The sequence below is a fragment of the Protopterus annectens genome, chromosome 6.part1 (assembly GCF_019279795.1).
Source record: "Protopterus annectens isolate FY-2018-M chromosome 6.part1, PAN1.0, whole genome shotgun sequence".
Taxonomy (NCBI): domain Eukaryota; kingdom Metazoa; phylum Chordata; order Ceratodontiformes; family Protopteridae; genus Protopterus; species Protopterus annectens.
The window spans coordinates 453,096,588-453,118,822 of NC_056738.1; the positions used below are offsets into that span (position 1 = coordinate 453,096,588).

At 47.3% G+C, this 22,235-nt stretch overlaps 1 protein-coding gene across 2 annotated transcripts in view; it reads right to left on the reverse strand.

Moving 5' to 3' along the window:
• The window catches only part of BZW1 (basic leucine zipper and W2 domains 1), a 948,791-nt gene that overhangs the window by 135,357 nt on the left and 791,199 nt on the right, over positions 1–22,235 (reverse strand). For both annotated transcript variants that reach the window (XM_044075876.1, XM_044075877.1), the window contains one exon: positions 6,483–6,605. In XM_044075876.1, the coding sequence (XP_043931811.1) occupies positions 6,483–6,605 (123 nt within the window). The remainder of the gene's footprint in view (positions 1–6,482; positions 6,606–22,235) is intronic.

Genomic DNA, 22,235 nt, shown 5'->3' on the forward strand with positions numbered 1-22,235 from the left:
AGTGAGAGATTGTGTGGACAGTTGAGGGTGCAAGCGTGTTCCTTTGTCTTGTCAGAAGGCCAATTCTCTGGGATAACTTGTGGCGATTGCCCTTGGCTAGGTGGAAAAGTAGGGGGAACCAATGTTGCCTTGGCCATTAGAGTCACCAGCAAGATTTGAGGTGGCTCCTTTTGAATTTTCAGGACTCGGAGGAAAGGGGGAATGCATATACGTACATCCCCTTCCAAGCCTCTGGGTGAGGTATCCTGGAGCAGAAGGTCAGGAGCTGTTTGTTAATGGGGGAGGCGAAGGGAACCACATTAATATCCCACTGATGGACCAGGTCCAGAAACCATTCTGTTCAGCATCCATTCATGAGACAGGGTCATGGTCCTGCTTAAAGAATCTGCCATCCCATTGTCTGCAGAGGGAATATATACTGCTTGGAGAAGGATTTGATTCTCCGGTGCTATTTCCGAAGCCTGCAGTGCTAGTCTGCACAAGAGTTAGGACCTTGCCCCCCCCCCCCGCCCCGTTTGTTGATGCACCATAGCACAGTGGTATTGTCTGCGTACCACCTCAGGGTGCCTGGGAGAAGCTAACCCTTAAAAAATCCAAAGCTAGTATCAAAGCTCTCATTTCCTTGATGATGTGATCTTTTTGTTGAGTGGGGCTCCTTGCGTTCCTTACTCTCCACTTTTAGTGTTACTCCCCCAGCCTGTGGCTGAAGTGTCTGAAGCAGTCTTGGTTCAGGGGTGTGGGCTAGAGGGACAGGCCTAGGTTTGGCTGAAACTGGAAGATCCACCACTGCAATTCCTTGGACAGGCAAGGAAGCATGGGGACCATGAACTCTAGAAGATGCAGGTGTTTCCAGATATTTCTCAAATACCACTGGAACTTCATGTGTAGCCTTGCCAGGGGTACAATGGGGATAGTAGAGGCCATGAATCCTAAGACTCTGAGAAATTCCTTGGCCGAGATGGTTTTTGAAAGGATCACCATCTTTTCTGGTGGCAGGCAAGCATTTCCCTGGTCAGACTTCAACATCCTAGAAACAACTTATCCTGAGGGTGTCAGGGATTATTTTTTGAGATTTACAGTGAATCCCAGACCTGTAAGGAGGGATATGGTGAACTGCAGGTGTGGAAAGGCCACTGAACTGGAAGTAGCCTGGATAAGGATGTAGCCTAGATAGGGAAAAAGCTGTATTCCTTTCATCCTGGCAAATGCTATGACTGCGGCCAGACATTTTGTAAACACTCTTGGGGCCATAGAGAGACCAAAGGGTAAAGCACAACACTGATCGTGTGTAGAAATCCACCGAGAAGCAGGGGTACTTTTTGAAAAAGTGGATGGATAGGATGTGCAAGTAGGCGTCCTTTACGCCAAAGGACACTTGGAATGCCAGAGGCAAAATGAGTGGAAGAAGGGTTGGAAGAGAGAAAGCATCCTGAAGGAGGGGACTTGGATGAAGGTGTTGAGGTGGGACAGGTCCAGGATAGGCCTCCAGGGGCCTTCCTTCCTGGGAAGCAGGAACATTTTGAATAAAAACTTTCCTCTTGCAGGAGATGGGGCCTCTTGAATAGTTCCTTGACCAAGAAGTTCCTGCAGGATGAGGGGGAAAAGTGGGATTTGGTCTTTGGATGGGGGAGAGATGCCTTTGGGAGTGGGTCTGGTCTCCCAGGTCATGAAGTATCCCTGCTGTTATGATAGATAGGACCCAGGAGTCCTAGATAACCTGCTTCCAAGTGGGAAGGGAGAGATGCCTGAGTGAACGGCCTGGTAGTCAGACTACCAGACTTTCCCTGAAAGGACCGTTTAGAGGATGGAGTGGAGGAGACAGAACTGGAAAGGTGGTATTTCCTGTGATCCTCTCTCGGCCTAGCTTGCATCCTTTTAGCAGAGGACCTGACACAGGAAGTTTTAGCTGGCTAATTTCTCTGGAAGTGTGGAACTGGGGAGACAATGATGTCTCAATTCCTGCAGTTCCCTGCCTTTGATCTGGAGGGTCTTAAAAAGAGTTCAGCAGCTGCTGAACCAAACCGTTTTTTTGTTGTCCAGGGGTGCATCTAGGAGCTTGGCTTTGATGTCATTATGGAGGGGTTGCAACCTTAACCAGGAGCCCTTGCAGATGCTTCTACAGCATCATAGCTGCACAATTGTGTGGAAGAGTTCAGGAGAGAGTAAACCTTAACTTTAGCAGGGGAGTCAGGGAGCTCTCCTAGTTGCTTGACTACATCTTCCAAAACAGCCAAGGAATACTTGGCCAAGTGTGTCTGGTAACAGACTGTTCTTACTGCTAGGTTGGCAGATGTACACACTCTTTCCCAGATGTTTCATCATTCTGCCCTCTTTGCCAGATGGCAGTAGAGAGGTGGAGGGAAGTAGCTGAGGTTTTGTCAGTGGTCATGGAAATAACTGCAGGGTCTGCAGAAATGGCTCTGTTTAGGAAGGTAGCTTCCTCGGGCACATAGACTATCTGGACACTTGGGTGCTGGGGGCTGAGAGTCAGTTTTTTGAAGCAGCCAGGAAGGAATCAAGAAAAGCATGGTGTACTGAGGGCACAGCAGAAGGGCTGGGAGACTCCAGCTGAAGTTCAAAGCATCTCTTTTGGGTGTCTGTGACTTGACTGCTGTCCCATTTGAAAAAAGTATTGCAGTTTGGTGAAGTCTCAAAGGTGAGGTCCTCACCAGGGGAGTCAGTGCCGTTGGACTCCTCCTCTGGTGAAGCATACCCCAGAGGAGAAGTGATCTGAGAACAGTGGGTGAGGGATCCATCATCAGATGAACAGTCTCAAGAGAGATGTCTGGAGCAGGCCCCTTAGAGGTAGAAGGCGTAGGAGCCTGTGCAGGCATCAGGCCCTGACGCAAGACCAGAAATGCATTGAGCAGGCCTTTGGTACAAGCCTGCCAATATGGATGCTGTTCGACAAGTGAAGCAGACAGAGGCTGAGTTATCTGTTTCCTCCTCTTATGGGTCACAGGGGGAGAAGACTCAGAAATGTGGTAGAGGGTAGAAGGGCCAGACAACAGCCAGCACTCCACTACATCAGACACTATTGTCATGTACCATGACTTGGGAGATACCGGACGGGCCCTCTGATATAACGAGCCTAGGTTCCCCCTCAGCAACTGAATCGGTCTGGAGCAAGAAAAAAAGTTTCCCCAACGGGGTACTTAGCTTTAATGAAGACTCTGGTTCTGAAATTCGGATTTGAAAATATCAGGAGTCTGCCGACCGGCACTTGCGAACTGCTTTTGCTTCGGGCACCACACGGCAAGAAAGACTGAAGAAAATGGCATCGGCTGCATCTTTATACCCCTGGCGCACTGACGCCAGGGAGGAGGCGACAGCAACTGACGCCAGACCTAGACTTTGGAATTCTGGCCGACTGAGGGTAGCCTGCCAGCAGGATAACCCAAGAGTAATGACTGCAACAGTGAAACAAGATGAACATCTGGTAATGCAAGTAGCCTGCTTTGAAGCTGAGTTACCTTCTGCAAGATTCCCTGATTGGGATATGCAGGTAAGCCTCTTAAGTCTAGAGTTACCAACCAGGCATCTTTGCCTAGCATAGGTAACTGTTGAAGAGTCAGCATCCTGAATTTTGGAATGTCCAGAAATGTGTTTAGAAAGGATAAGTCCAGAATTGGACGCCAAGATGTCTTTTCCGGGTACCAGGAAAAGTCTCGAATAGAAACCTTGTCCCTTTTCCTCTTCTGGTACTGGTTGAATAGCCATGTTCATGAGGGACAGAACTTGTTTCTGGGCCACTGCCCACTGATTTGGGGGCAAACCGGGCCCATCCATTTGGGATTGGCAAAGTGTGGAAATGAAATCTGTATCCTTGGGATACTACACTTAAAACCCATTTGTCCTGGGTAATAAGTTGCCAGTTTCATGCATGAAGTGCCAGTTTCCCCCCCAAAGAGGCAGCTAAAAGGCAAGTGTTTAGTAATTGTAGAGGGAAGTCATTGAGACTTTTTACCATAGGGAGGGTGCCTTGTTGTTTCCAGAGTTGGGAGGTGGAGGCACCCCATTGTTTTGTTCTAAAAGTTCCTTGTGACTGAAACCTGGAGCCTTTGGAATGTCTTGATTTGACTTGAGCGGCTATCGAGGGGACTGGAAAGGACCAGTTCTTAGTAGGCCAGTGCCTACTAAATCTTGGAGGTTGCACTTGTAAGAAATCTTTCACAGTTTGCATAGATTTAGCTTTATCTTCCATCTTTTTAATACTTCAGCCTCATTACCAAAGAGACTGTCCTGTTGTAAAGGAGATTCCAACAATTTTGCTTTAACATGGTCAGGCAGAGTTTGCTCTTTGAGCCAAGCATGCCTTCTTAAAACAGATCCAGTTACAGCAGCCCTGCAAGACTCCTCCAAAGAATCAAAACCACATTGCAAAGTATGTTTTCCAACTTGCTCAGCTGAATGTAAAATCCTGCAAATCTATTTTCCCACACAGAGATTATCAGTTTCTGTTTAAGTAGTCCCATGATATGCTGTTGATATTTAAGCATATGAAATTGAGTTTTAAGCCTTGATTGCCAAGGTTGCAGACGTGTAGACCTTCTTACCCAATTTATCCAGGGCCCTGGAATCTATCAGAAGGGGTAGGATTTTTAGCAATAGAGACCTTACTGCCCTTGGGACCCTGAGAAATGGTTTCAGGATCAGCAGTAGGATTTTTGAAAAGGAATTTGTGGGAGTCAGGAACCCTGTAGTATCTGTCTGGCTTACTAGGAGCTGGAGGCAGACAATCAGGAGTCATAATAGATTCTGATAAAAACATCAACAATGTCTAGAACACGAGGTACAGCCAAAGGCCTATGCTGAGGAAGAAGAAAATTCCCAAGTCTCAAGATCCAGAGAAATCCTGACTTTCCCAGTGGAAATGTTCCCTTAAGGTATGTAAAGTTTCTCCAAGAGAGAAATCCTCAGGGGGAGAAGCAGAAGGACTGGAATCCTCTGCGTCAAGTCTCCTCATAAGTAGGTATAGATAAATTCTGTTCAGTAGAAACACCAGAAGAAATGGAATCCTGATCAGAAGATTCATAATCAATGTCTTGCCTAGGCCTCTTAGCAGGAGGGGGTTGGCTAACCCTGATCAAGCCAATTAAATCTTCAGCCATTTTGATCATTTGCTTTTTAGGCATAGGGGCCTGCACACATGGCCCAAGCGTCAGTTTTTTAGACCGTAGAATTTGGCCTTAGTTTTGAAGGTGGCTTCGGTTTAATATACAAATCTTTAGGCCTGAAAACACCCTCAAAAGCCGGTGCCTGCACAGCAGCTCCCGACCCACCTAAGGTAGAGACATACACGGGTTCAATACTTAAAAAGCATCTCGCAGCATACCGGACCCCAAACGGGTCTCAGTAAAGGCCTGCGAATCAAAAGTAGCGGGCATCAAGGACTGCGAAAGCAGGGATCACTGAGTACTGGCAAACTAGCGACTGGCTTAGAAGCATCGTAGTCAGTTTTGGACCTAGACGGCCTGTCTTTCTTTGCGTTTTTAGGTATTCCGGTACTCTGATTGCTAACAGACGTAATTTCTGGATAGTCAAATCGTGAGCCAAAATATTTAGAAGCAAAAATGTACCGACGTTTAATAGTGCGTTTATTAAATCTAGCACAAAACCGACAAGGTACATTATGATCAGGGCCTAGGCAAGGAATACAGTACAAATGAAAATCCTTAGGAGGTATTTGCTTCCCACAAGCAATGCAATTATTAACTTTTACTGACATCTGTAAGGAGCAAGAAAAAGTTCCCCAACGGGGTACTTGGCTTTTAGTTGAAGACTTCGGTTCTGAAACTTAAAAACGAAAATTTCAGGTGTCTGCCGACCGGCACTTGCGAACTGCTTCTGCTTTGGGCACCGCACGGCAAGAAAGACTGATGTAATGGCATCGTCTGCATCTTTTATACCCCTGACGTCATGGAAGAAGGGCCATCAACCGACACAGGACCCAAGACTTTGTTAAGGCCGACTGAGGGCAACCTGCCAGCAGATTACCCAAATGTAATGACTGCAACAGTGAAACACTAAGAAGATCAGTGGTGGTGCTTGAGTAACCAAAGCACCTACAGGCTACTGGGAAAGGGTAAGAGTGTATGCTGCAAATAATTCAAAGTAGCTCTATAAATTAGCCCCCCCCCCCCCATTTCTTTCCAACAGATAAAAAATGAGAAAGTGAACATACCCTTTGGTACACTAAGCTGTCATTTTTAAGCAATTTAACATTTACAATCAGAGGATACCAAACTACTGCAATATTCCCCATATGGTGCTACCAAAATCTTAAATGTTGAGGGAATACAAAGAAAGGCAAAACTTAGTTCATATTGTGCGTGTCAGCAAAAGAAAGTGATTACATTTCATTCTTGAGATGTTACTGAAACTGAAAATATTGCTATGGTTTATGAAGCATAATGACCACAATGAGTTCTAAGTGCCTGAAATGGGCAAACAAAATTCAGAGAATACTAAACAGTTTTTACCTTCTTCAGCATTCTTCAGCCATTCTACAAATTTCTTCATTTGTTCAATAAAAACACTCTTTCCTTTTGCAAGATGGCCATCTTTGTACCATTTTAGGATCGCTTCTTCACTTAGCACTTCAGCTGAAGAAAAAAAAAAAAGTGAAAATCTTGAAATTGTTCAAACTGTAAACCATGATCTGTAATTAGTCAAACGATTCTTACTAGTTTTAACCTGGTCATTTCCAGATGTTCATACTACAAGCAAGCAGTACACAGGTCATTCAGCTTTCACAGAAAAGTATAGAAGTGCAACAGAGCTGTGCGAGCTAATTCTCTTACAGGAGTAATCCTACCTACTATTTAAACGTTAATCCTATCCCACAGGAAACTGCGGAAGGTTGAAGTCTGCCCTCCAGGTTTGACTTCAACAGCTTTTGCGGGCATCACCATTTTGAGAAGCCATACACGGTCACTGCTCAAGATGCTTGATGAATGCAAGGTTCTAAGGAAGCAAGTTTTTTCTGTTTCTTTTGGCCTAAGTATTGCTCAGAATACTCTGGCTGGGTGCAACTACTTTCCATGGTTCTCTCTGCCTTTAAGTATGCCCTGTGAAGAAAACACAAGGTCTCCTGGTCAGAGGACATTCATATTGTTCAGGGGACAAATCCTCAAGGGATAAGGGATGCGGCTGGGGGGGGGGGGTTCTTTAAGGCAGAGGTCAAGTCACAAAGTAGCAATACATTTAGATGACCTTTAATGTAGAACCCTCTTGAGGAAGATGCCCTACAGACTCCTGCATCATTTGGGACAAGACTGCTGATCACCAAGAAGCCGGTGGCCTGTTTCTCATCCTGAGATCGGTGCTCATATTTTGCTTCTGGTGAGAAACAAAAAAAGCACTGTATCCCAGAAGGTTGAAGATGTGGTGAGACCAAGAAGTTATGTACTCACCAAAACGTTCGATGCATGTAGTCCATCTCGCCTCACATTCTTACCTGTGGGTTCTGAGCCGAATATAGGCTCAGACTCAGCAGATTTTTCTAGCTTGAAGTCTCTCATTGGCTGGGCTAAGTGGGTATCCCATGGTGCACTGCTCCATATCCCCAGATCTAGTTTGCTGCGAAAATCATTTGTACTCCATACACACACCACATCCATATAAAGAATAAGCTAATCAAGGGAACTCTATAGATGACAACCTAACCTCCAAATCCTCCAGGAAGGGAGAAAGTGGGAGGGTAAGTAAGAATGTGAGGCGAGATGGACTACATACATCGAACGTTATGGTGAGTACATAACTTCTTGATGTTATGTAGTCCTATCTCGCCTACATTCTTACCCATGGGACAGTGTCCTTAGCACCTGCATCCTGGGTGGCTCATAAGAAAATACTCCTGAGAACTGTGGAGCCAAAGCAAGACCTGCCCCTGGATAACATGTCCAATTTGTAATGAGAAACAAAAGTGTGAGAAGCCCAAGTAGCTGCAGCACATATATCCATTGACAATCTACCTTGATAGGCTGTGGATGCAGAAACAGCCAGAGTAGAATGTGCCTTGACTGGAAATGGCAGATTTTTACCTCCTGCTTGATAGATGAAAGAGATACAACTGGCTATCTATCTAGACAGTGTGACCTTGGATACCGGAGAACCCATTCGATTTTCCAAAAAGGAGACAGAGTTGGTCAGATTTCCGGATATCTTTTGTCCGGTGTAGACAAAAGCGTAACTGTCTATGTACATCCAATTGGTGAAATCTAAATTCTGCCTTGTTGGAAAAGTGGGGGAAGAAAATGGGCAACTCAATGGACCGATTCATGTTAGACACGGAAGCCACTTTAGGAAGGAACGAGGGGTTTGGTCTAAGAGACGCTATCTTTATGGAAGATTAAATATGGGGGTTTGATGGAGAGGGCTTGAATTTCTGAAACCCGCCTCGCTGAAGTGACTGCTAAGAATGCTGTTTTCCATGTCAAGAATTTCAATTCACAGGTAGCTGCAGGCTCAAATGGTGGTAAAGGGCTTGTAGAACAAAATTGAGATCCCAGGGCATGATAGGTTCGGACACTGGGGGACGAAGCAACAGAGTACCTTTGAGGAATGCTTTGCATAGTCTGTGTGCCATGAGACTAGGTTCATTCGCTACGTGGAAATTAGACATCACCGCCAGTTGAACTTTGATGGTGGCTGATGCGGAGCCCTGATGGAAAAGCATAGACAAGAACCCCAGAACTTAATCTATTGGAGCTGTGCAAGGATCAATGCCTCTAGTATGTGCCCAGAGAGAGAACCTTTTCCATTTACTGGAAAAAATCTTTCTAGTGGATGGTTTATGAGAGGATGATAATATATGGACCATTTCTGGTGAAAAATTATGATGTCTGACTAACGATGGAAGTGGAGTAGCCAGGCTGTCAACCAGAGGGTCATCAGAGAGGGGTGGAACTGTCCCATGTCAGTAAATCTGGTTGAGGGTGCAGAATCCAAGGAGTGTCCACAATGTATGGTTGAAGAAAGTGGAACTAGACTCGACGAGGCCAGTGTGGAGCAATCAGAATCATTCTGCTTCCCAAGGATTGCACTTTCTGAATCATCCTTGACAGCAGGGGAAACTGAGGGAAAGCATAAAGCAGACCGGAGGGACAATCGTGAACCAGAGCGTCCCTGGGTGATTCCCCCCTGTGGGGGGGATCAGCGTGAAGTAGTTGCTGCATTTCGCATTGAGAGGGCTGGCAAAAAGGTCGCAACGCTTATCCCATCTGCTGAAGATTCGCTCTGCAACCAGGCGATTCAGGGGCCACTCGTAAGGCATCAGGATAGCTCTGCTTAGCCTGTCCACTATTACGTTGGACTTCCCGGGAATGTGAGCTGCCACCAGAAACCGTTGGGAAGCTATTGCCCAATGCCACACCCGCATAGCCTCTCTGCACAGAGGGTAAGACCGGGTTCCCCCTTGCTTGAGATACCACACTACTGATACCACAGTGACATGTTGTCTGAGTGTATTGCAATTTTCCCTAGAGGAAGAACCTTCTGAAGTGCCTGCAACGCAAGAAGCACTGCTCATCTCCAGGATGTTTATGTGCAAATGTATCTCTTGTTCTTGCCATGTGCCTTGGACAGTCCTGCCAAGATAATGCCCCCCCACCCCATCTGGGAGGCGTCAGTGGTCACTGTGGCAATAGGGACGGGTGGAACGAAGGGCTTCCCCCGTTCAAATAGTTGGTGCACAGCCACCAACGGAGGTCCTGCTTACACCTGTCCGTGAGTAAGATGGGATGAGATAAGTGGGAGTCTTTGGAGAGACAAGTGAACAAAGAGGAGCCATTGAAGAAATCTCATGTGTAATCTCGCTAGAGGGACCAACATGATGGTTGCTGCCATAGTCCCTAGGAGCTGGAGAACCAGTCTTGCCTTCGCTGGTCTCAGGGGCATCAGCATGTGTATCTGTTGTTGTAATACCGTGATCTTTCTTGTGGTAAAAATGCTCGCATTTGAATGGTGTCCAACTCTGCTCCTATAAAGGGGACACGCTGTGAGGGCAATAAGGCAGATTTTTCCCAATTTATTATGCCAAACTGGTGACAGATTGATGGTAGCGTCCCTGGTTTGAACTAGTCGATGCCTGGTGGGGGCGGTAAGGAGCCAGTCGTCCAGGTACGGAAACACCTGGAATCCCTGACGTCTCAAGTAAGCAGTCACCACCGTCATACATTTGTTGAACACCCTGGGGCTGTGGTGAGACCAAAGGGCAGGGCTCGAAACCGGAAGTGACTGGCTCCCAGCCGGAAGCGCAAGTGACTCCTGGATGCTCTGTCCATTTTGACATGGTAGTAAGCATCCTTGAGGTCGATGGAGCACATCCATACCTCCTCTCCCAACAATGGGAGAATCGATTGTAGTGTGACCATACGGAACTTGGACTTGTGTACGTGACTGTGGAGTTGGCTGAGATCTAGTATGGGTCTCAGGTCCCCTGTTTTTTGGCACCAAAAAGTCCCTAATCCGATTTGGTCTGAGGGGACACGCTGGATAGCTCCTTTTTCTAGCAGCTGCGAAACCTCTGAGGCTGCTTGATCCCTTTGACTGGGTGGCACGTCTGGGATTTTTCTGATTGGCAGGGGTACTGAAGAGAATGGAATGAGGTAACCTCTGCAAATTATCCGTAATACCCATCGGTCCTGGGTAATTCTTTCCCAAGCTTCCGGATATAAGGAAATTGAACCCCGACTGGCTCCAGATAAGTGCAGTCGGGCACACCCTCAGGAATGAGAGTATGGAGAACCATGGAAGGAGTTGCGGTCTCCCGAATTGCAGGGGCCCCCTCTGCCTCTGGGGGTGACGTTTCCCTGAATAACCCCCCCCCCCCGCCTCTGGAGGGGGCTTCACCTTGTGCGGCAAGAAAAAAACTCTGATTTCTTGAACCACATCCCCCCCGCTGGGCCTTGGGATAAGGCCTAGAAGGAATGGAAAAACGGACCCAGACGGCAGACAGGATCTTTCCCTCTTGGTTGTACCTGGTGAGGGTGTCTTTCACTTTGGTTCCAAACAAGGAGGAACCAGCAAAAGGGGAGTCAGTGAAGGAAGACTTGAAGGCCTTCGCAAAGTGACACAGGCGCAGCCAGGCTTGCCTCCTACGGGCAACCCCTGAGCTTGCTGCCCTAACTTGCTCCCTCGGCTGCATACGAAATGAGCCGCATGGATGAATTGACAATGGAGTCGAGGGTAGAAACCTGGGCATTAACCGACTGAGCCACCGCCTCAGGAACGTTACCCGCAAGAGCATCTCCTAACTCTGAGGAGACCTCTCTGGAGCAGAGTGAAATGAGACAAGTAATTCAGCGACCGCAATGTAAAGGTCGCTGACGAGAGGGTACGCTTCCCGTACTGGTCCATGGTCCCAGACTCCTTGTTAGGATGGACGGATGAAGAAGATTCTGCTACTTCCTTCTGGGTGGCTGCCACCACCACCATGGCATCTACAGGGACACCTTCAGACAGAAACTCTTTGCCCTGGGGTGCGGAAAGAAATTTGTTGGGACGCCTGGGCACGGGCTCCACAGAATCAGGATTCTCCCACACACTTCGACAAATCAGGTCAAGGAGTTCGAATTGTGGAGACACCCAGGAGGCGGAGGGTTGAGCACCGAAAGCCTTAAGGAATACCGACTCCTCCTCGGAAGGGGCTTTGGAAGGCCAGTCACCTCTGTTTCAGTATCTCCAGGATATCGGAGAAGGAAACAGAGGATGACTTGGGGGGCCCCCTCAGATTCCTCGAGGTCAGTATCAGAGGTAAGGGACTCGTCTTGGGAGTCTATGTGCTTCCTCTTGCACGTTTTCTTTCTGGGGGGCTCCTCAGGCACCAACTGAGGGACCCTCAGAAATTTGGGGTCCACTCAGGGTATCCCTAGGCTCTGGTGCTCTGCTGTCCATGGAAGGGGGTTAACAGAAGCTGTCACTGGAGTGGTGGGGGACAGAGTGACTGACCCACCTGATGTAGCAGATGACCTGGCCAGCGTGGTCTGCATAGACTCTAAGGCCGCCACCCCCCCCAGAGTCCGAGGAGCAACCAGTCTCAGAGGCCATGACAGGAATCTGAGTTCCCCGAGCTGAAGCACCGAGAGGGAGAGACTGAACCGAAATAAGTGCCGAGACGTCCCCCTTGGGCCCGACTGAAGTCTCGAGTCCCGATGACGGAGCAGACTGGGTCGGAGCAGATGTCTGTAGCGATGGAGCCGAATGGGGCATCGGAACCTGCCTAGAAACATCACACGGCGCGGAACACTCCGGCTCCGAAGACAGAGATGCGCTCGGAGGAATGAGCAAAGAAGGTGTCGGGATGGGCTCCGGAGCAGACTGGGTCGGAGCTGAAAACAATTTTGCAAAAACCGGTGACTGGAGGAGCTTCTCTGAACCACCCTATCCACATCCGAAAGGGTCCTGGAGGATCTGGAGGACAGGGATGGAGAATGCAATCTCCTCTCAGGAGGAGTAGGTTTGATACTAGGCGATCGGCTCCTAGGAGGTTCCAATACAATTGGAGCCGATGCCGGTTCCACAGATATAGATCCTTCCTGCGGCCCCGAGGACAGTGAAGCCAAGGAGGTCGATGCAGTTTTAGGCATTTTCTCCAGAGGCCCCGATGAAGCTGAGTCGGAGATCTCTTTTTCGACTTACCAGATTTAGACTTGCCACTGGAAGCCGAATCCACAGCCTCTTCAAGAGGGTTTCAATAGTCCCTTTAAGATTAGTTTATTCTTTCTCTCTTGGAGAACTCTAGGGCTGAACGCATGACAAAAGCTGCAGGATTTCTGCAGATGGATGGCTCCTAAGCAGTAGACAAATGGATTGTCCATCGGTTATGGACATTTTGTACCCACATTTTGAGCACTTTTTAAATCCCGAAGGTTTATGCTCCTTCGTATCCTTAGACACTAACTGCTGCGCCCAAAACACAAAAACCAAGTTAATACCAGAACAGGCGTTCACTCTATGCAGAACGACATTGAGGTAATAAACACCAAAGCTGCGATCAAACTGCACACAACTCTAGCACAATATCAACAAGGGAACAGCAGGAGAGGGTAGCCAAAACCTCTAATTTAAACTGTTTGGTAAACACAGAAAGAAACAGAGAACTAGGCCCTCTAACTAAAACGGGCCTAGCCCGGGGAACAGTAAGAGGGATACCACACAAACTCACAACCAAGCCTAACACACCAGACAAAATTAGAGTTTTAAACAATAGCTATGAAAATAGCTTTTGATTGAATCAAAATGCTCTTAAATCAAGAAAAGAAGGTACTTAGCCACAGCCAAGCGAGACCATGTCCTAGCTACACGAGTGGCAAACGAGATCTGGGGATATGACGCAGTGCACCACGGGATACCCACTTAGCCCAGCCAATGAGAGACTTCAAGCTAGAAAAATCGGCAGGGTCGGAGCAGATATTCGGCTCCGAACCCACGGGTAAGAATAGAGGCGAGATAGGACTACATATCAGCACTAGTAGCCAGGCAGTAGCTGATCAGGCAAATCCACTTTTTACCACTCTTGACAAAGCCAATTCTTTCAGTATGGCTTCATAACTGCAAAACATCTTTCCTAAACGCTTCATAAATCAGGGTCTAGCAAGTTTCCCCAAAAGTGTTTGGCAATGCACTGTACAAACAAGACACCTCGAGTTGACATTTTTCCTGTAAAAGCACCCTTGAAATTTCACTAATACCTAGTTGTACACAGTCTGCAATAACAGTAACTGCCCCTAGAGTTGTAAACTAGATATACCTTACATTACTTTACAAAGGGCCTGTTGCTGTGGATATGACCTTTCCCACCATCTGCTACTGGCCTGGTGGATCACACGCATCCAGAGATAATGTAGAAGTTGCTTCATATTTAGTGATTGGCTAATTCTTAAATCTGAAGTTAGACTGCGGCAGAAAAGTTCTGGGGTCTGTGCGTGCAGACATCACATTTAAGGCCCCTGGTTTATGGCCCTGCGTGTGATGTCCCACACACTAGCAGCAACCAGGCTTAAGCTTTTGCATAGGAGCCAATGTTCAGGTCGCCCAAGGCGGAGGATCCCACGGTATAAATACTGCAACATGAGAACAGGACATGGTATGGAGAGATAAAGAAACTTCCCCTCCCAAGAGATGTTGAAAGAGTCCACTCTCCATGCTAGACGGGAATAGGTTTTAGAGCAGAAAGTCTGCAGCTGCCTGTTCTGGGGGGAGGCAAACAGGTCTATTTCTGGAGTAACCCACCAGTGGACTATGTCTAGGAAGACCTTCCTGTCCAGCATCCATTCGTGCTGAGGAGAAGTCCTGCTTAGGAGATCTGCTTGCTTGTCCTGCAAGGGGATGTAGCTCACCTGCAGGGCCAAGTTGTGGTGTGAGGCTAGGTCACATATCAGCAGGGTCAACCTGCACAGCTGATAGGCCTTTCATCCTCCCTGTTTGTTGAGGTACCACACAAGAGGTATTGTTGGTCACTATCTGAAGCATCCCTTGTACAAGGGGGATAAATGTCTTTAGAGCTAGGAAGACTGTCATTTCCCTGACATTGATCTTTGAAGGGTGCCACTTTTCTTGAACCCTGTAGGATGCCAGTGTTGCCACCCAATCTGAATCTGAGGCATCTGTATGCATTGTTTGGGTTGGGGTGGGAGTCCCGGGTTTAGCTGGACTTGCTGGATCCACCAGCTGATTTCTGTCTTTAGACAGGGCAAGAGGGGAATAAGCTGTGCTAAGTGATGTAGGTGTTGGGACCAAATGTTTTTGAGGTACCACTGTAGCTTGCGCATGTGCATTCTAGCCAGTGGTAGCATGGGGATGGTTGCTGCCATTAAGCCCAGGAGATGAAGAAATTGCTTTGCCGTCACATTCTGGGAGTGTAGGATTTCCTTGAAGTAGGAAGTCAAGGATAGAACCTTGGAAGTAGGAAGTCAAGGATAGAAGCTTGCCCTGTGGGAGAAAGGCCTTCATTTTGTCCGTTCTGATTCTGCAGCCTAGGAATCTTGTCCTGGTCTGGGTTCAAGGAGGACTTTGGGAGGTTGACTGTGAGCCCTAGATTTTGCAGAAGGGACATGGTGAAGTGCAGATGCCTTGAAAAGGTACCTTTGGACTCTGCTAGTATTAGGATGTCGTCCAGATATGGGTAAATCTGGATTCCCTGAGTTCTGCAGAAGGCAATGTCTAGGCACTTTGTAAACAGCCAACAGCCGGGGGGGGGGGGGGGGGGGCAGTGGATAAACCAAAGGGCAAGGCAGAAAATTGAAAATGAGAGAAGGGCCAGAGAAACAGGAATTGTATGTTGGAAGTCCTGATGGGTATGTGTAGGTAAGGCTTCTTGTAGGTCCAAAGTGGCCATAAAGACTTTGGCTGGAATAAGTGACAGCATTTTGAAGGAGGGTACCTGAAGGTGTAGATTTAGAAAGGTGAGATCTAGATGGGTCTAAAGGGGCCATTTTTTTGGGGACCAGGAAAAGATGGGAGTAGAATCCCCTTCCCTCCTGTCCTGATGGGACAGGTTCTATGGTGCCTAGCTTCAGCAGGTCTGACAAAACCTGTGGCAGAAAATGAATTTGTTTTTTTGGGGGAAACTGAATACCTTTTCCTGGGTGGTTTTTCTTTCCAGGCTAGGAAGTATCCTTTTTGGATAATGGATAGGACCCATTGGCCTGACTGCCAGAAGGGGAGAGTGGGGAAGGTGTGCAGAAAGTGGTAGGTGGTTAAGGCAGTCACATTATTGGAACCTCCTCTGTCCTGAAAGGACTGTATGGGCTGAGGAGGTTGTGCAGTACGTCTGGACTTGGTAGGCCTTCCTGCACCTCTTCTAGATCAGGAAGAGGAAACAGCTGTCTGAAGAGGGTTACGCCTTACAAAAGTGGTTTTAGCAGGGTAGTTCCTGTAATACTTGGGAATAGGGGACACCAGCAGATGTTTGATATCCTGTAATTCTTTACCTTTTTCCTGCAGATTCTTTAAGAGGTCTGAAGATTGCTTTCCAAAAAGGAAATTGTGATCCAGGGGGCGTCCAAGATCTTGGACTTGAAGTCTTCTTGAAGATTCTGGAGTCTCAGCCAGGCGCATCTCCTGAGGACAGAAGCAGATGCTGCAGAGTGGGCAGATGCTTCTGCAGCATCGTAGCTGCATCTGAAGGTGTGCCTGGCTACTTCCTGAGCCAAGGACAGTTTGGAGATGTCAGCCTTAATGGGACTGCCAGGAATAGAAGCCAGCATGGAGAAGGATTGAGACACAGTCTAGAGCATACATAGTCATGGGTCTAATAATTTATGGCTCAAAGCCAAAGTGGAGGATGTATATACCTTCTTTCCCATCCTATCCATATATTTGCTATCTTTATCTGTGGGTAGGAGGGAGGCGGAAGGCAGCAGTCCAGACTTATCAGGAGCAGTGAAAATCAGATTGGTCCGCCAAGCTAGGAATTTTTGATCCTCTGGCACTTTATAGAAGCGGTCAGGGTGCTTAGGGGCCTGTGGCCGGGAGTCTGTGGCCTTAGAAGTTGAATTCAAGGCATCCAAGTAAGCAGGAAGAACTAGAGGGACAGCCGAAGGGGAGGGGGATTCTACTTGAAGCAGCTCAAAGTACCTCTTTTGGGTGTCAGTCATTTGGGAAGTATCCCATTTAAAATAATCTTTCATCTTGGTGATGGCTACACCAAAGATAACCTTGGGGGGATCCCCTTCCTCAGATTCCTCATCAGGAGAATAATACTCCTGGGGAGAAGCAATCTGGGATGTATATGAAATAAGAGTACTCTGAGGAAGAAAAGGAAAAATCATGCTCTTCCTCCCAAACTTGAAAGGTCATGGGTAGGAGAGAAGAGGAAGATGCAGGCCTAGGGCTCAGTAAAGGCAGAGAAATGGAGGTTGAGGCTGAAGGCCTAAGGGCCATAAAGGCCTGCATGAGAGAGGACGTGAAGGCCTGCCAATCAGGTATGGCTTCTGCAGAGGAGGTATGCTTGGTTTTCTGCTTCTTTTTGGCTGGGGTGGAAGTAGGAACTGCCCTGGAGTCAGGTTTTGATGTCAACATTTCCAAAGACTGGATCCCAGTCGGAGGTACCACAGAAACTGGTTCCCTCTTGACATCAATGGTAGTCAAGTGTCTGGGTAAGCTCCGACGATGTGCCGGTCAGCTGTGCAACTGCTTCCTCAAAGGAAGTCTTTGAAGTAGACCGATCTGCCAGTTGCTCAACTCCTAGATCAGCAGTTGGCAGGGCGTCTTGTAGAGCAGCAGGTGAGGAAGGCCTAGGAATCTTGGCCTTCTTGCTCGGAGGTTTAGATGCAGCCTCCGATGAGAGATCCACTTGGAGGGCCAACCATTTCAGGCGCTGGTTTTCTAGGTAGAGGTTTAAAAGAGGCCAAATGGCTGCGTAGGGTCTTAGGCACAAATGCCTGACAAATTGAGCAGGAGTGATAGTGTTCCCGGGCTAAGCAAAAACACACTTATTGGGGGTCCTTATGGGATATCCTGTGCCCGGACTAAAACTTCTTTTCCTGACATCACTAGACACCCCTATACTGTACAGAAGGACAAGGCTCTCTCTACTCGACCTTACCAGCCAATCAGTAAAATAGTTCACTGTACCTATTCCAGGCATGTCCAAAGGGCAATTTCAAGTGTACTCTCCAGTCCAACTGGTGAATCTGGGCATTTTGAGGCAATGTTACAATTGCCTCGTACACAGACAACCCTCCTCCTTCCATTAAACACTAATACAAGAGAGAGAGAGATGCAGTTACAGCCAAACTGGAGGCTAAGCTCTCTCAACCCAAGACTGGACCAGGCAGTCAAGAGAAGGGAATTACTTGCATCACACCACCAGTCTCACATAGACCTATGAAACCAGCACCGGCAAACAAAACACACAAATACATAAAAACACTCTTGGACGCTCTAATAAAAATCTGCAAAAGCAACAGATCTCCAAAGCAGACATCCAAGCAACCTCCACCCTCCAACACAAACCATGAAACACATACTTCACAAAACCAGTGTGCCACACAATTACAGCCCTTAAGTTAAAATAACATACCCAACACACTTGTAATAGGTGACTCGAGACAGGGACACTGACATCCCACTCGCTAGTCTGAATAAGAAGGTTACTGTTAGCTGCCTGTCGGGTGCCAGGATCCACCACAACACAAGCACTCAGGTCACCTCAGAACAAGTACAAATATGACTCTGTCATTGTCCATGTTGATGTGAATGACATGAGCTGTACCTCCCTGGACTACATGAAAGGAGACATGGAGGAGCTCTCTGATCACGTAAGCCCAGGCCAGTATGACCCTGAGTAGCATCCTGCCCTCACCAAGAATGATACCAAGGTATAGAGAAAAAATTATCAATTTCAACAATTGGCTAGGCTTTTAGTGTCATTCAAAGGGCGTCCGTCGGCCTGGGATGACATGCTCAAGCCACACTGCTTTGCTAGAGATGGCTTGCACCAGTCACCCTTAGGCTTTCGAATACTGGCCAAGGCTCTTGCCACCCCCATAGTGCCTTTTTTAGGGAAGGCTCAAAAGACAAACCCACCACTGTAAATAGCACAACAAAAACACTGAGGGTAATGCTGCTCAGTGCCAGAAGTCTAAACCTCAAAATGCACGCACTCTAGGCACTCCTCAGTATGGAGAAAATTGATATATGTGCAGTAACAGAAACCTGGTTTAAGGCTCCAGAGAGCACTCCAGGACTACCAGGCTACAACTCATACATTTCGGCCACAAATCCCGGACCGAAATACAAAATGTGGGGGAGTATCCATATTCATAAAGGATACCTACACCTCCAAGTTAGTGGCACAGCACGATGCTTCAAAGATCATCCACATGCAACTAACGGGCAAAACTGCTATTCAAATTATAACTTGCTACAGATCACCCACCATGTCCCAGGACCCCCCACTCCGCATTCCTGGAAACACGGGAAACAAAGGTCCTACCAAACACCCTGATATTGGGTGATTTCAATTACCCAAACATTAACTGTGTGAACTACTCGAGTACGAACTCCCTTGCCTAACATTTCCTAGAATTTATAAACTCAAACGCCCTGGATCAACTGGTCAACACCCCCACCAGAGGTGACAACATATTGAACCTGGTCATCACCAACATGAGCGACCAGTGTTCCACACCAGAGATCAACCCCTCGCTGGTTAGATCTGACCATAAACTAATCACTCTGGATTATCCACATTCCGCCACCACCCCTGGTCAAAGAAAACAGAGTGAAAATCTTTTCACAAGCAAACTTCACGTTACTTAAGACCAAGGTGGGAAGTTTCAAAGCCCCCATGCTAAAGGATAACGCTGTCCAAGCTGCAAAATCCTTTACTAATGCACTCTACTGGCACCTACAAGAATGCATGGATCGTGCTATCCCAAACAAAACCAAGACTCACTCCTCCAAGAAAAGGAAACCAGTCTGGTGGACCCCTGCCATAAACAAGCTATACAATAGGAGGAACCTAGTACAGAAAAAGTAAAATCCCAAGAAGGGAAGACATCCCTGATCAGTATCAGCAAGAAACTACATTCCCTCAAAATCATCAAAGACTAGCTTCAAAAGAAAAATTGCCATGGACTCCAAAGATAACCACAAGGCATTCTTTAGCTATGTCAAGAATCTAAGTGGCAATTCTCAGATCTGCTCGGAGTTAGTGCAGAATGGCACAAAATACACTGAACTAACCGATATAGCCAACATCCTGGCAAACAGGTTCAGTGCAAACATCACCCCCCTCTCACCCCCAAAAGGGCCCATAACTATACCAGAAGAATGTAATACCCCTGAAATCAGACACTCCGGTTAAAACAGTCCTCTCCAAAGCCAAAAACATAGGAAAGATTAACTAAACCCTCACCTAAACACACTGTTTAAACTCAACCTCTCCACAGGCTACGTGCCCACAGGGGTGCACAGCAACGGTTATTTCTGCTCCACAAAAGTGGAGCCACAACGGACCCCTGGAACTATCGCCTGACTAGCTTGGTCTGCAAAGCTATGGCGCGCATCATCTCATTAACAGACTTTGGAAACCTCCAAACAATGGACCCTACCCACTTCGGCTTTAAGGGCAGATCATGCCTCCTAAACCTGGTGGACTTCTTTGAGACAGTTAAAGGATATCAGTTTTTCTTGCCCCAAATGTCAGGTTCCCCCCTTAATGGGAAGCAATTAAATATAAATATACAAGGATATACCTCCAACAAAAAAGCAAATACACCAAAAAGCTTTTAAGTACAGTAAAGCAGAATAGAGGTAGAGCCAAAAGAAGTCAGGGGGCTGGAGGGAGAGTAACCAGGACTGCAACAGTGAATACACTTGAACATCGACATTTATGATGTGTACACAACTGTACTATGTTCTTAGTGTTTCACTGTTGCAATCACCACATTTGGATAGACTCCCAAAGCTAAGGATGGGAAGAAAAATTTAGATAGCATTAGAAGCAGCTATAAGGCCCTGCAAGACTGCAGTGGCAAAGCCAGCTCTGGATTTAGAGAAAATTGGCAAATGGTAATGCTTGGTGAAAGTATGAACAGAACTCCAGGTAGCAGCTTCTGGAATCTATTTGTTGATCAACATGCTGAAAATCTTTGGTTCCAGTTTCCACTGATGTGGGTCCATGAGATTTCTGCTTAGTCTGCCAGTGTATTCAGTTTTCCCGGCAGGAATTGAGCCTGTAGATGGACTTGGTAGCTCAAGGCTGTGTTCCAGAGCGTCATGGCTAGTCTGCAGAGGAGGGTAAGAATGAGTACCCCCCTGCTTGTTTATGTACCACATAACAGTGATGCCAGTCTGCCATTAAATTGTCCTGGAAGAATGTGGTCCTTGAAGTCTGTCAGAGCATTCTGTGCAGCTAACATTTCTTTTTGACTGATATGCAGGTGCATTTGACTTGGGTTCCATTTGCCCTGAATGCCTTTCCCTGCCAGGTGTGCCCCCATGCATAGTGTGTTGCGTCTGTTAGGGCTTGGGTGGCAAGGGGTAGAGTGAATGTTAGCCCCTTGTTTTGGTGGCAGGCCTCTGCCCACCAAAGGAAATCTAACCGTAGGCAAGGTATGATAGGAATCATTGCTTCTAGATCCTGAGAATATTGACAGACTTTTTAGATACCATTGTAGTTTCCTCATATAGGTTCATATGTTAGTACTAGGCTAACTGCCCTTGCGAGCCATTTTAAGCCTAGCCAATTATCCCTTGTGAGACTCAAACCCTGCACCTTGTGTTTGTAAGGCAAACACCTTAACCATTAGGCCACCCTCCCAACCCAAACGGTCTTGCATATGGAATTGGTAGAATGCACGAGGCCATGAACCCCAAGGCTTGCAGTATTTGCTTTGCAGATAGTAGGGTTTTTGTGGCCACTAGTTTGAACTAAGTTGTCAAATTAATTTTTCTCTCTGGCATGAGGAAAGCCATCTGGGAAGTTGTTCAAGCTTGCTCCCAGGAATATAATTTGACAGGGTACCAGCTGTGATTTCTTTTAGTTTATGGTGCACCCCAGGCAAGTTAACACCTACTGTACAAATGCCAGATGATTCAGAAGTACGTCCTGGCTTTCTGCCTGAATTAGACAATCGTCCAGGTATGGGTATATTTGAATATTTCTTTGCCTGCAAAATTCAATGATTGGAGCTAGGCAATTTATGAATACCCTGGGCACAGTAGGCAAGCCAAAAGGAAGTGCAGGGAACGGAAAGTGCAGGGAACGGAAAGTGCAGGGAACGGAAAGTGCAGGGAACGGAAAGTGCAGGGAACGGAAAGTGCAGGGAACGGAAAGTGCAGGGAACGGAAAGTGCAGGAGCGGAAAGTGCAGGGAGCGGAAAGTGCAGGGAGCGGAAAGTGCAGGGAGCGGAAAGTGCAGGAGCGGAAAGTGCAGGGAGCGGAAAGTGCAGGAGCGGAAAGTGCAGGAGCGGAAAGTGCAGGGAACGGAAAGTGCAGGGAACGGAAAGTGCAGGGAACGGAAAGTGCAGGGAACGGAAAGTGCAGGGAACGGAAAGTGCATGCAGCCTGCTTTGAAGCACAGGTATTTTCTGCAAGATTCCCCGATTGGGATGTGCAGGCAGGCTTCCTTTAAATCCAGTGTTGCCAACCAGGCAATCTTTGCCTATCATGGGAAGCAACTGGTGAAGTTAGCATCTTGAATTTTGGAATCAAAAAGGTGTTTATGATAGACAGGTCCAGGATACGACACCATGAATTGTCTTTTCTGGGTACCAGGAAAA